Source organism: Monodon monoceros, unplaced genomic scaffold, assembly GCF_005190385.1.
Source record: "Monodon monoceros isolate NGI ecotype Baffin Bay Population unplaced genomic scaffold, NGI_Narwhal_1 Super_Scaffold_21, whole genome shotgun sequence".
NCBI lineage: Eukaryota > Metazoa > Chordata > Mammalia > Artiodactyla > Monodontidae > Monodon > Monodon monoceros.
Window position 1 is genome coordinate 163,617,550 of NW_021703778.1, and position 14,767 is coordinate 163,632,316.

The 14,767-nt window shown below is 39.4% G+C and overlaps 1 protein-coding gene across 4 annotated transcripts in view; it reads left to right on the top strand.

Annotated features, from left to right (window-relative positions):
- UNC79 (unc-79 homolog, NALCN channel complex subunit) overlaps nt 1-14,767 on the top strand; it is a 246,911-nt gene that overhangs the window by 217,698 nt on the left and 14,446 nt on the right. For all 4 annotated transcript variants that reach the window (XM_029239760.1, XM_029239759.1, XM_029239763.1 and 1 more), the window contains 4 exons: nt 4,420-4,497; nt 10,094-10,183; nt 12,295-12,470; nt 13,440-13,626. In XM_029239760.1, coding sequence (XP_029095593.1) covers nt 4,420-4,497; nt 10,094-10,183; nt 12,295-12,470; nt 13,440-13,626 — 531 coding nt within the window. The remainder of the gene's footprint in view (nt 1-4,419; nt 4,498-10,093; nt 10,184-12,294; nt 12,471-13,439; nt 13,627-14,767) is intronic.

Genomic DNA, 14,767 nt, shown 5'->3' on the forward strand with positions numbered 1-14,767 from the left:
GGTAGCCTGTTCTCTGGTAGTTTCTCTTAAACCAGAGAATCTAGCATGGAGTCAGAGAGAAGCTTTCCCCTTCACTGGTGGGCAGTGTCAGTTCCTGCTACCTGGGAGACCAGATTCACAATATGATCAGACAATGTGTCTGGGGCAGACAGCGACTTCCTTCTTGGATATCATGACCGTCATCTCAGGACACTGGAGGCGGCTCTGTTTAACTGAAAATGCAACTTGGAAAAAGAAAAGAAAGTAACAACTGGAAGGAAAAAGTCCCCTGGTGGGAAGGGTGAGAGGGAGGGATAGATTGGGAGTTTGGGACTGACATGTACACACTGCTGTATTTAAAATGGATAACCAACAAGGACCTACTGTATAGCACAGGGAACTCTACTCAATATTATGTAACAACCTAAATGGGAAAAGCATTTGAAAAAGAATAGCTACATGTATATGTATAACTGAATCACTTTGCTGTACACCTGAAACTAACACAACATTGTAAATCCACTCTGCTCCAATATAAAATTTTTAAAAAGATAAATTTCTTAAAGCTTAGAAGTAAAAAAACCAAAAGTCCCCTGGTGATCCATCATGAGTGACACTAGCCCCATTGGCGAGAAGAGAGTCAGTTGCTCAGACCTTGGATTTACCATTGGTTCTTTCACCCCACAGGGAACCACTAGGATATTCCCTCTACTATTGTACTTCTCTAATTAATAACTTAGTAGATAGATGAGTTCACAGATATGAGGCTGTTCATAATTCTTTTCATGGGTAAACCATACTTTTGTTGTTTACCAAATACTCTGGCAGTAAGAGTGTTCCTTTAGAGGACAATGGAACACTTGCCCAAGGGATGCAGGGTCATTCAGGTTCTAAACATTTCAAGGCAGTGACAGGTACCAATCTGGTTTTCAATTTCTAGAACTTCTTCCTGGAGGCCTGGCACTGTGGAGTATCTCCCAGCCTGCTATATTATGGTTGTTCAGCCATCACTCCTGTTATTTGTTTTAACTTACATATACAATCAGGTGGCCTTAAATGTTCAGGTGGATTTTTTAAAAACGGAAAAAGAGGCATGGAGACAGGAAAGAATTTTCCAAATAGAAAAAATATATGTATTCTTCAGAATCTACTATTGTTGACCATCAGGGTGTAGTTCCCCTTTTATACTTTGGACAGTTGCCCTATCTTGTTTTAATTCAGATCTGTTGACATTTTTGCTTTCACTTATAACATTTTCTCTTCTGCTGTCATGCTGTAGATATTTTATGTGTAATAAGCTATTATTATTGTTCTCAGGATGGATTAGAGTTTTCATAATGGAGTGGTAACTCATTGAAAGCTACCATAAAATCTATATAGGCTCAAATCCAAAAGAATTTCCTCAGCTCCTATTATGTGTCAAGAGTAGACATTCTGCTAATTTGCATGTAACACTCCCACTGTGTGGGATACACCTGCATATTCAAGCTGTGAGAAATCATGTGGGTGAAAGGTTTTCTTTTAAAGATAGTTTAGTTGTGGGCTGGAGGACAAAGAAACGGCAGAGTTACGGCTGTTGTTTTTAATTCCCAGATACTATTGATGTGGGGTAATTAATATTTGTTGCGTTAGTAATAATCTGATCACTCTCTGGGATGAGAGGTGGTGATCCTATTTTATTATCATTTTGATAATGATTTTAGTAATGACACATAATGGGTATTGCGTTTCTTTTGTATTCATGCGGGAGTGCCTATTTCAGTGGCATATTTCTATCTAAAAGTACTGAATTCTTCCTTCTATAGCCATCATTCTTTTTCCCTCTGATTTTGTTATATCTTTATATTTTGAACAACTCTATAAAATAATAATGGAGTTTTTCAGTTGGCAGCTATATAAAATGAAGACAGAAAGGTTTGTTAAGGTTTTAGTCACACATATTATGTAAAATTACACCGGAGGAAAAGACATTGATAAAAAATAGTAGATGATTTTAGAGGTTTATGTACTTTTATGCCTTTTAGTACATCAGACTCTCTGAGACTCCTCCATAACTTTTAGAGTGATTTTTAAAAAAATTAATTCTGACTTCTGAAGTTATCTATTAGCTCTCGCAGATCGGACGTTTGAATTTGGCCTCAAATCTTAACACCACATGGCTGACAACCTGCTTACGTTATGCTACGCAATAAGGTGAAGCTCTAACCTGAGTTTGGTGAGGGAGAAAGGCTTCTGCTGAGGGAGATACAGACACTTGAAATTTTGCTTCTTCACACATTTTCTCTTGCCCTTAAGGGCACAGCCAGGCTTGCAAGCATACTTTAGGGGTCAGGGTTTGCACCATCCTTACATAGGATACTGCAGAGGACTCCTACCCGCTTCACCCACAGTTAGATGCATCTCTCTCTTTTCTTTTTGCCTCTCTTAGCTGTGCAGTCTCTTGGTTCTGCTGTAAAGAAATTAATTAAAACGTTGGAGTCCTGACGGGGCTTTTGGAACTTATTATAAGTCGTTTGTCTTAGATGGCAGACTCTGATAGCTTTTGAAAATACGTTTTTTGGGAAAACATGCAGTATCTGCCAGGAGGTTGGGAGTGTTCCTTCTTTTCACTATGTACCTCTATCAAATATTTTACTAGTTTTTTTTTTTTTTTGGCCGCGCTGCGCGGCTTGCGGGATCCTAGTTCCCCCACCAAGGATCAAACCCGTGCCCCCTTCAGTGGAGTCGTAACCACCGGACCACCAGAGAAGTCCCTCAAATATTCTCCTTTTTTACTTAGAGGTTTGCCAAGGTTGTAGGCTTCATTATTATTATTTATCCTCATTTATTCACTTTTTCTTATTAGAAATAAGTCCAAGTTAGGAGAGCAGACATAAAGCATTCTTGAATAAAATAATAGAAAATTTTAGGTGTTCCCTAGATGTTACTAGCTGGTCTTCAGAGTTAATAGCCAAATAGATTCTTCAGCTTTCTCTAACTGTCTGCGAGGCAAATGGAGAGGATAGAATGTGAGCCTGGAGATTTGTGTCCAGTCCTGCCATGCGGCTTTCAGGGACAGCTCTGCTTGCTGTCGTCTCAGCTCCAGCTCAGTTACCTGTCCCGAAATACCTTTCAGGGAGGACCGCCTCTCCCACACTTGAAAACCAGCTTATGGCCCCAGATGAGAAGTCTACAGGCCCCTGACCCTCAGAAAGTCTTTTGACGTTAGAGCTTCACCTTATTGGCCAATGCTGCCTGTTAATAACGCCTAGATTCCAATCTCTGGCTAACCTGACAACATGCTGGGTTTTGTTCCTCGTCCTCCTTGAGACTTTTTCTGCTACCCCGATCCGTACTGCTTCTCCTCAGTTTGACGGGGACCATGCCTGCCTGGCTGACCTACCTAAATTTACCATGCTCTTCCAGTATGAGAGTGAAATGAATCAGAAGGAAGAGCTGTCAGGGTCAAAGCTTCTTTCAGAACCTCTGAGCTCTGGATAGCAGCAGCTTTGGATCCTCAAGTCACCGGGGCCAGAGGCCAGGAAAGAGAAACTAACCAGGAACCAGCTGCTCATAGCAAACTCTACAGACTTCATGTTTGACTTTCCCCCTAAAACCATTAATAAACAGTTGGGCATTGCATTAAGTGGGAAACACCTGTAAAAATCTGTAATGAAGCAAATCAGGTTGTAAGCTGACAAAGCCATCCTCACCATGATCTCGAGTTGTACCTGATTAATCGTCTCATTTCACAAACTCTTGCTGAGCCCCTCCGAGATGTCAGGCATGAAGCTAGTGCCAGGCGTGAGCTGCATCAAATCTGTGGTCTCGAAGATCTTGTAGCCAGTTGAGAAATAGACTTGTAGATCATTGCAACCTGATGTGATGACTGTTACAATGGAAATGTCTGGAAAGTCCTGTGGGGATACAGAGAGGGAGGCGGGGGCGGGGGGTCGGTGGTCATTATCAGCACAGAGGATAGGCGTGAATGAAGTGGGAGGAGAAAGACCAGATACTGAGGGGCCTCGGACGGGAAGAAACAGGTACAGTCCTCACTCTGAAGTTGACTGTTTTTCTGTTTTCAGTCTAAATGTATGGTATAATGACAGAAGTCCGGAAAATCTATGAAAATTCAGGAACTGTCAAAAAGTGCTGAAGAGTAAATAGCATGACTTCAGAATAAATCTGACAACGCTGACACCTTTCCTTTCTTCCTTGATTGAATGTGGCACTTCAGTGCCACTGAACTACTGTCTGGTTAAAGTGAGAATCTGTGTGTTAATCCCAGTACTACGATTCTGAATTTCTGGTAGGAATGAACTCTCATGACTAGCAAGTCCCATATATCTAGGGCAGCTTGTCACCAAAGTAAACGCTAACGAATTTAAGCCACGTTAATGAAATTACAAATTCCTTATTACTGTCCAAATGCTCTTAATTTTCCTTTCAATTTCTTATCAGTTTATTTGTGCAGATGCTGGAACCAAACTAGCTGAGTCGACGATCCTGAGCGAGCAGACGATCGCCTCTGTACCTGGAGTAAGTCCTGACCGAGTTAACTGTCCACACTTCCTATTACTCATTTCCTCATTTAGCCAAGAGGTACTTTTGGCCTGTGTCCTGGTTCGCTTTTGATAGAACAAACACTGTAAAATTGAAATCATTAGTATCTTGTTTGAAAGAGCACTGGTGAACATTTAAATCAATCTCTGCCCCTGGAAACTTTTAATTCCAGGAAACATGAATGAAATTGAAGCAGCCAATTAAGGAGAGGGAAGAAATTACCAGGCATACAGCATAGATTTGATTAAAGTTCAATTTTTCCAGAATCAGTTTTCTTACACTGGCTTCTGTTAACCAATTTGATTTAACTACTGCCAGAAAGAAATAAGCATTTAATACCTTGTTTTCCTTTATAATATTTCCTTTGAAAATTGAAAAAAAACTTCTGTTATCATCAACTAGTGAACTATTTGGTGAAATATGTTGAGATTCTTATAGATAGGATTGAATATGAGAAACCACAATAACTTATTGATAGCAAGGTTATTGCAACAAACTGAGAAAACTTAGAGATATAAATTATTAATGGAAAAAATTTATTTAAATTTTCAGTAGAGAAAAAAATTTTTTTTAGTTTATTTGTTTACGTATTTATGTATTTATTTTTGGCTGCGTTGGGTCTTCATTGCTGCACGTGGGCTTTCTCTAGTTGCGGCGAGCGGGGGTGCTCTTCATTGCGGTGCACGGGCTTCTCATTGCGGTGGCTTCTCTTGTCGTGGAGAACGGGCCCTAGGCGCACGGGCTTCAGTAGTTGTGGCACGTAGGTTCAGTAGTTGTGGCTCGCGGGCTCTAGAGCGCAGGCTCAGTAGTTGTGGCACGTGGGCTCAGTAGTTGTGGTGCACGGGCTTAGTTGCTCCGCGGCATGTGGGATCCTCCCGGATCAGGGCTCGAACCCGTGTCCCCTGCATTAGCAGGAGGATTCTTAACCACTGCACCACCAGGGAAGTCTGAGAAAAATTTTAATAAGGAAAAAAGATCACTTATAATCCTTCTGCCCTAAAATAAGAACCCTATTGTTTTAGAAAATTTTTACATGTTTTAATCTATTCAGTATCCTAATTTGCTTATTCCCATATTGTTGGAAATCTATATGCTTTCTAGTTTCTTTGCTTGTATAGCATAGCATAGTATATAGCATATACACAAAGATCCTCTTCATGTTTATTTTGAATGATATCCTTGGGATAAATTCCTTAGTCAGTGGGCAGGAACATCTTCACAATACGTATTCCCATGTTGCTTTCCAAGAAGGTTTTATTCATTTACATTTATAAGTATACCAGTTTTATCCACAGCACACTAAACATTACTTCATTTTTTTTTTTGATGTGGAGAAATATTATGAGAGAGGAAGAATAACAGTCATTCAACCCAGAGATAATTTTACTGCTAACGTATTAATGTATTTTCTTTCTTCTTTTTCTATGTATATTTTTAAATATAGTCAAACCGTAACATAGATGCAGCTTTGGCTTCAAATGTCATAAGCATTTTCCCCAAAGTGACGTTACCTCATGTGACTGCACACATAATAGTGGTTAACAATATGGGTTTTGATTCACACCTGAGTTTGAGGCCTGACATTTACTAGCTGTGTGATCGGGAAGGTTATTTAACCCATGATGCTTTGGTTTGTATTATCTGTACAATGGGATATAATAGGGCCTAAGGTCTAGGTTGAGGATTGAATGAGATAATGCATGTAAAGCACATTAGCATGGTGTTAAATATATAGTAAGTGCTGAGTAAACATTAACTATTAAAAATAATATTAATGGAGGTAGGGGGACAGGACAGGTGATGTTTAAGGGTATAGACTTACAATGAGCAGTAAAAAAGTCCTAGAGATGTAATGCACAGGTCAGTGAATATAGACAACAAAATTGTATTATAATAATCAAACTTGCTAAGAGACTAAAACTTAATTATTCCTACCACAAAGAAAGGATAATTACATAATGTGATATAGGTACTAATTATTGTTACGATGGCAGTTATATTACAATATATAAATGCATCAAATTAACATGTTATACACCTTAAATTTACATCATTATATGTCAAACATATTTCAATAAAAAAATAAAATACAACTAAAAGTAAAAAAAATACTATTAACAAACACTACTTATTGTTGGATAGTTTCATTATTTTCAGTATTCTGCAATTGTAACTAATGTGTGATAAACATCTTTGTGCTTAAATCTTTGTTCATATTTTAGACTATTTCTTTATAATAGATTTCTAGGAGTAGATTCATAGATCCTGGGTTTTTTTTTAAAGGTTGGGGTAATACAAGATGCTATGAGATAAAATTCCAGTTCTTAGCAACTTAGCTCCAAAAAAGTTTATTGTTTGCTCAAGTGAAGTTTGAACGGGTGTCCTGATTAACAAAGGGAGGAGAACTTCCACATGAGCACTTGGGGATCAGTTTTCTTCTGTCATGTGCAGTCCTGTGCAATCAGCTGGTGGTTGGGGAAAGAGAAGGGAATATGGTACATGGAACGTTTTCACGGGCCAGGTCTAAAAGTGGTGCACATTTCTCTTACTCACGTTCCATTGGCTAGAACTCAGTCACTCCACCACACCCGACTGCAAAGGAGGATGGGAAATGTGGTCTAGTGCATCCTAGGGAAGAAGAAAAATGGTTCTGTGAGTAGCTAGCCAGTCTCTGCCCAGCACTCACTGGTTTCCTTATTTAATTCTCTAAAACTCAATATTTGCTACCTATGCGATAGCTAAAAAATAATATCCCTAATATGTAAAGGTTTATTGAAATCAACAAAAGACAAATATTCCAAAACAACAAAATAGCAACAGTTATAGCTCTACATATAGAACCCTTTCCAATGAACAATAAGCCATTCAAAATAAGCCTTTTACCCTCACTAGCAATCAGTGAACTGTAAATTAATATAAATTAATTTAATATAAATTAAAATATAAAAATCTAAAATCAGTTAGCAAATCAGCAGGTTTTTCTTAACAAAGAAACTTACTGATGATGAAGTGAAACAAGCATTCTTGTTTTTTGTTTTTTTTTTTGCGGTACGCGGGCCTCTCACTGTTGTGGCCACTCCCGTTGCTGAGCAACAGGCTCCGGACGCGCAGGCTCAGCGGCCATGGCTCACGGGCCCAGCAGCTCCGCAGCATGTGGGATCCTCCCGGACCGGGGCACGAACCCGTGTCCCCTGCATCGGCAGGCGGACTCCCAACCACTGCGCCACCAGGGAAGCCCGAAACAAAAATTCTTAAAAGCTACTGGTGATAGTCAGTTTTGCTGGAAAAGAGTTGACAATCTACTTCTAGGAATATGTTTGAGAAAGTAATTAAATATAGAATTATCTACAGGCACATAAAGAATTACCTACAAGTATATTTATTAAAGTAGCATTTAAAATAGCAAAAATATGGAAACAAAGTTAATGTGCAACATTAGGGTATTATTTAAATAAAATAGAGTACATCTATAAGATAGACTATTATGTGGACCAAATCCAATTTTCAAAGAATATTTAATTAATTGGAAAATGCTTATGATGAATCTAATTAAAAAGCAGGTTAGAAAAAATTATCTCAATCTTATAAAAAATGATATATGTGTGTATGTTATATGCATTAAAATATATTTGGAAATATTAACAGTGGCTGTCTCAGAGGTGGAGAGCAGGAATTAGGATTATGGTGATTTTTCTTTTTCTTTTATTAATTTGTATTTTCCAAGGTTTCTACATCGAACACGTGTTATCTTTATAATGTAAGAAATGTAACTTTAAAATCAGATACAAGTTTTGAGAAAGAATTGGATGTGGTTCACTTCAATTCATGTTTTTGAGATTAGAGTATGTTTTCAACTCCTTTATCATCAGTTTTTCCACTGAAATAAACATAAGTCTTTTGAAACAAGTTGAGCTAGACTCTTTATGTTTTTTGGTTTTTTAAAATAACACACTAAGGTTATACTTATGTTTTGCAAAGTAAAAGAAAAAAGGGGGGCAATTGGAAATTATATGCTTTGTTTTATAAGTGTAGATGGCTCACTGAAGTTATCCTGACTAGAAAGTGTATTTTAAGCCTTTTATTAGATCTAGTTACTGTCTCTAGAGCAAAAGTAACTGGTAATAGTAAATTCTTTCCTCTCATTTTTTGAAATTCAAGAGTAAAAGACAAATATTGAATAATGCTCCAAGTAATTGTTTTCTGTGACATTTGCCTAGTTGAAATGGTATAAAATATTGCCTATGAAAGAAACAAATCCCTTTCAAGAAATTCAGGAGCAGAGTATATGCTCTTATTTGCATGACATGTGAAAGGTCAGAGAAAATGGAATAAACTGGGGGGGGGGGGAAATCCTTTCTTGCACTAAGGGACTAATATTCCCAAAGCAGGAGCACAATAACCTTTTATAATTCCTTCACTTGATTTAAATTAAAAGAAGAAAACCTTAAAACATATGAAATGCTTGGAAAACACTCTTGACAGAACTGCCAATGACCTTATTTTACTGTTTGTTATCCTGTCAGAGGAACCGACAGGCGTAACATTCTAGAAGAGATAGAAGGTGATATAGTTCAGTGCTGTGCAGATTTACATGAATATGGGAAAATGAGAGCCACTGGGTGAGCTAGTTAAGTATATAATGTTCCAGATTTTCCTAAAGAAAGCTAAGAAAGGCCTTAGCATAGTATTCAGATGGCTTCAAAGAGGGCCTGCTTTTGATCCACACTATATCCAGTCTTATGTATGAGTTCTCTCATACAGCTTTGATGTAGCAGCCTGTCTGTCCATTTTCCTTTTCTTTGTTTATAATCCTAAATTCACTGCATTGCCCTGAGAGAGCAGGTTTATTCCATTTAATAACCTGAAACACAAGTATGCTTTTTTTTCCTTTAAAACTTCTCAAACACGCTGCTAGTATGTGGGGAAGATGACCATTTTGTTTCTTTAATTATCCCTAGCAAGAATTCAACAATGATAAATTTATCTGTTTAATAGTGTACCTACTATGTATAAGAAGTTGTAAGTGCTTGAATATAAGAATTTTTGACTCTTTCAACAAACATGATATTTGTTTATGTCCTTTTTTTTTTTTTGATAGAGAAAGACATCTAAGATTATGGTGGTAGAATTTGGTGGTACATATTTTTTGTGTGTCTAAGACTCCCTGGAGTGATAAAGTGTTACTGTTGTTTTGAGGTGATTCATGTCATGAAGACCGATACTAATGACTTTTACATAGGCTAAATCTTTATATACCAACCAGTTTAAAAACAAGCAAACAAAATCAGTTCAATGACCCAGTGGGAAAAAAAAGCCTGTAAACCCTGTCTTCCCTAGGCCATCCCATTTCTTTGCTCTCCACCACAAACCTTTTTATTAATTTTTGTCCAAAGTTGGGGCAGACAATCACAGGCTATGGCTGAGAGTAACGAAGTGAGTCAGAAATCCAGAAAATGAAACAACTCATTAGTAAGCAGCGTGAAACCAGAGCGAGACAATCACTTCCGTCAGGGCAAAAGTGCAGGCCGTGACTCAGAGCGCGCGCCCCGCCGTGTCCTTCTGTGTGTTTCAGTGCGGGACGGCGGCGATGGAGTGTGTGCGGCAGTACATCAACGACGTGCTGGACTTCATGGCAGACATGCACACGCTGACCAAACTGAAGGTAAGAGGGCCTGCGTCCCCTCATCCCTCAGGTTAGCGAGACTGGAGAGACATTTTTAGGGAATTAAGCAGACTGGATGGAAATTTATCATTACCTGGAGAGGCCGTGGTGGCACTGTTGAATGAGCCCATGTCCTGGGATTCTGAAGAACCGAGTTCCACCTCTGTGAAGAGGGAGTGAAGAAAGGAAAGGATATTTCCATGGCGGCTCCAGTTCTATGCATACCTTTACTTTTGCCATTTATTCAGTTCTCATAATACTCCTATTGTAAAATATTCCCATTTTACCAATGTAGACACTGAGGCCTAAGGTTGTGCAGTCATTTGCTCAAGATCACGCTACTGCTAAGTGGTGGAATCAGGGGTGACCTAAGACTGTAGTGACCCCCAATCCATCCTCTTTTCACTGTGCCACCCATTTAGCTACCCTGAGCCTCAGTTTCCTCATTAGCAAAGGAAGTCTAATAAACCCACCTAAATCAACCTACCTTTGCTGCCCGTTCTAAGGTTTGGTGTGAAATAATGCATGTGAAGACACTTTTGTACACTTTGGTTTGTATGAAATGTGTACACCTTATGCAAACGTAAGTTGTTTATGGTTTTTATCTGCATTAAGGCTATGTCCTTCCAGAAAATAATTAAAGACAGAACAACATTTAATTTGCATATGGATAAAATCCCAGTGAGGTTGTTGAGGATATTGATTGCTTTGCAGGGTGGAATGAATTGCTGATGCAAGTCAACTTCCCTGCTGCGAGAAGACTAGGGAGCTAAAAGATTGATAGTCCGAGAGATTTGAGGAAGGCCCCAGACAAAGAGCAGAAGAGGAGCCAGACATGGCCCGATGAGCAGCCAGATTGCAGTCCAGCACTAAATGTGGCTTTTTGATAAATAGGATCTAGTCATCCCAGAAGTTCATCAGCTAAAGCTATGGTCCCTTCAGCACCCAACTCAGTTTCCAGACTCTGCTCAGATGATCCAAGTGTTTCTTGGGATAGGGATAGACTTGCAAATGCTCTGCAGAGAGTAGAATCAAAATTTAAATTGATGATTTCTCACAATATCCAAATCCAGTAATTTCTGAGTAAGCTCCCCTAGTGTTTGCTCACGCACGTGCTGAATCTGGTTGCCCACGCTGAAACCACTTTGCTGTCTGAAGAGGAAACAATATTACCTAAATAGTTTTATAGCCACTTCCAAAATACAGAGAAAAATAATAAGAAGGATTCATGATGACCAAAAGGTTAGGGACTGTAGACATAATCCAACCCTCTGATTTTACATATTAGGAAACAGATCAGAAAGGTCAAGTGGCAAGTGGCTTAGCTGAGGCCATGTGACTGTTAGGACAGAACTGGGTCTAGAACCTAGGTCTCAACTCCCAGTTCACTGCTCTTTCCACTAAGCCACACTGAGCAACGAAATTTTTCTGAATTAATTCAACTGGTATGTATTGAGCACCAATAACATGCCTGACACTGTTCTAGGCATTTAAGGATGTGATGATCCGCAAAAACAGACTCAGTGGCTGCCCTCAGTTATAGTCTGGCAGCGATGGCCAATTTTAATGAAAATTTCGTACAAACTAAAGTGAAATTGTGACTTTCACAATTGCTATGAAAAAGAGGTAGACAGCAGCATGAGAGCTTCTAATAGGGTGATATGACCTACCAGGGAGGTTAGGAAGGCTCCTAAAGTAGATCAAGGAAGGCTTCCTGGAGGGGGTGACACGAGCTAAAATCTGAACAATGAATAGGGTTAATTAGGCGAAGAGAGGCAGAAACAGTATTTCAGGGAGAGAGAACAACATAAGCAAAGGCCAGTGATGGAAGGGAACATGGAGAGCCAGTGTAGCTGGACCACAAGGATGAAGGGGTAAGATGCAGAAATCTGAAGTATCTAGATCATTCCAGGTTGTTTAGGCCATGCTAAGGAATTTTTTTCCCCCTTTATCTTAAGAACAATAGGAAGCCCCTGAAGCAGTTTAAATGGGTTGTATGCTTGGGAGTGGTGATAGAAAGTGTGGAAATGACAACCTGATCTTCTTAAAGAGTGCCCTGGAACATCCCCATTTACTCTGCCAAAGTCACAAAATACCACTTGGTTTTGTAGAGCCACATGAAGACATGTTCCCAGCCTCTGCATGAAGATACCTTTGGTGGCCATCTCAAAGTTGGGCTGGCTCAGATTGCAGCCATGGAAATCTCACGGGGCAACCACAGAGATAACAAAGCTGTGATTCGCTATCTGCCTTGGCTCTATCATCCCCCTTCTGCAATGCAACAAGGGTAAGACCCTTATTATTCGGGCCACGATGCAGGAAACACCCCTGAGTTTCCTGGGGCTCAGTAAGAGCTACTGAATGCATTGAAGATCTATGAGAATAGAATATGGTTGGTTAGGGAGATGGGAATTGAGACCAATTTCCATACTTATTTGCTGACCTGGCAGCATTTTTGAACACGAGTACTTCATGACATGCTGGCAATAAAAGTTGCCCTCCTACAAAGACCTCAGTCATCCTGATGGATGATGAAAACTTGGAGCTTAGAACTATCACTTTAACTCTGAATTCCCACTAGTTAAGTAAATTGATAGGTATTTATTTGTGCACTTACATAGTTTCTGCCTTCAAGGAGCTTAGATTATAGCTTGAACAGAATCTACATCAGAGATGAAATAGAGTTCAAGGAGGTGTGAGCCCCTGACCCTGCCCATAAGGGAGGCTGAGAAGAGGGAGGTGCCCGTGGGCTAGTTTACTTGGGACCTTGGAGCACGCTTGACCTGCCATCTTGCATGGGCAGCTTCCTGGCTAGAGGAAAGGTTTGGAGTGGGGTGTAGGAGGGGCAGGGGGAGAAAATTACTGGAGAACAGGAATGTGGGTGGCTGTGTATTTTATCTCCTCTCCTATTCCTTCCCTTCTGGTGGGGATATCCGAGAACTTTCTAATGAGAAGAAAGGAAAGAGTTTAGAAAGAGAAGCTCATCAGAATGGCAGCCAGGTTTGTGGAAGAATGATGTTTAATCCTGTGTCGCCAAAGGCTGCTCTTTGCTCGAGAAGCTAAGATCCAGGGTTAGAGTGCAGAACCGGAAAACCAGATTTATCATTTTGTTCTCACTTTGTTGCTTTGGTGTTTTACTTCATGTAACTGCCTACAAGACCACACCTTTAAACCCCTCCATCAATAAGCATTTGTTAAGCACCCAACGAAACCGAAAACACAAAAACATCTCTAACACTTCCTTCCTCCCTAATAGACCAAAAGAATTCATTGAGTGTGTCTCTCACATCCGGCTGCTGTCCTGGCTGCTTCTGGGTTCCCTCACTCATAATGCAGTGTGTCCAAACGCCTCCTTTCCCTGCCTGCCAATACCTCTGGATGCAGGTTCCCATATTGCAGATCATCTTATTGTTATCCTGATTGGATTTCCAGAGCAATCAAAGGTAAGTGATTTCTGCAAGATTAAAACCATATGCATCAAAATTGCTAATGGAAACCCTTATCAGCCAATTATGTTTCTTCTGAGAAGAAAATGCATCTTATCACTTGCCCTCCTGTGGATGCTAGGAAAGCAACTTTGTGCTAATGCCTTATTTAAAGTTGTTCAAATTCCCAGACTATCTTTTCTTCCCCCTAAATTGTTTTTCGGTTTACTTTTATGAAGATAAATTATGGAGGCAAGCAAGAGTTAGCTTCCTAGGCATTTCTGTCTCAAAATAATGAAGAGCAATACAAGGATGGAAATATAATAAAAATTCTGTGATCAGTTTTTAGAACCAAATATGAAGAGGAGGATAATTTACACTCTAATTTTTTATGCACTGCCTTTCAACTTAAATCTCTAGAGATACATGAAGATAAAAAATGAAAATAAGGCCAGTTGGGAGCTCACTAAAGTATATGTTGGAATCCCTTACACAGAGGAACTTATAAATTGTAGAGACAGATGATGTGCTTAAGGGAGTAAAGTCAATCCAGGGCAAGCATCAATCTGAACCTATACAAGCAAACTAGACACACTGGTACTAATCAGTTATGAGGAGACAAGGTCCCCTCACAGAGCTTAGACAAATTCTAGGAGGTCACGGCGGGTTTGGGAACAGCTGGGATTTAGGCCAGGGCAAGCTGACCTGCAATAGATTTATTCTGAAATCAAATAGGGCACCCATCCAAATGACCTGAATGATGTTTGCAAAAGGAATTAGGCAGTCAGTTCCTAATATTTCAACCCAATCTGTGTTTGATTCCTCATGATGGTACTTTGTAATTCTGTGACATTGAAAAAGTTACTTAACCTCTCTGAGCTCCAGGTTTTCATCTGTAAAATAGATGAAATGGTTTGAGAATTACTGAGGTGATCTATAAAAAGTCTTTACCACAGTGTCTGGGACATTATAGGTGCTTACTCAATCAGTACTCATTACTAGTTAGGAATACTATCTGTACTTACTACTAGTTAAGAATACTATCAATACTTACACAAGTTAGGAATACTATCAGTACTTATACTAGTCAGGAATACTATCAGTACTCACTACTAGTTAGGAATACTATCAGTACTCACTACTAGTTAGGAATACTATC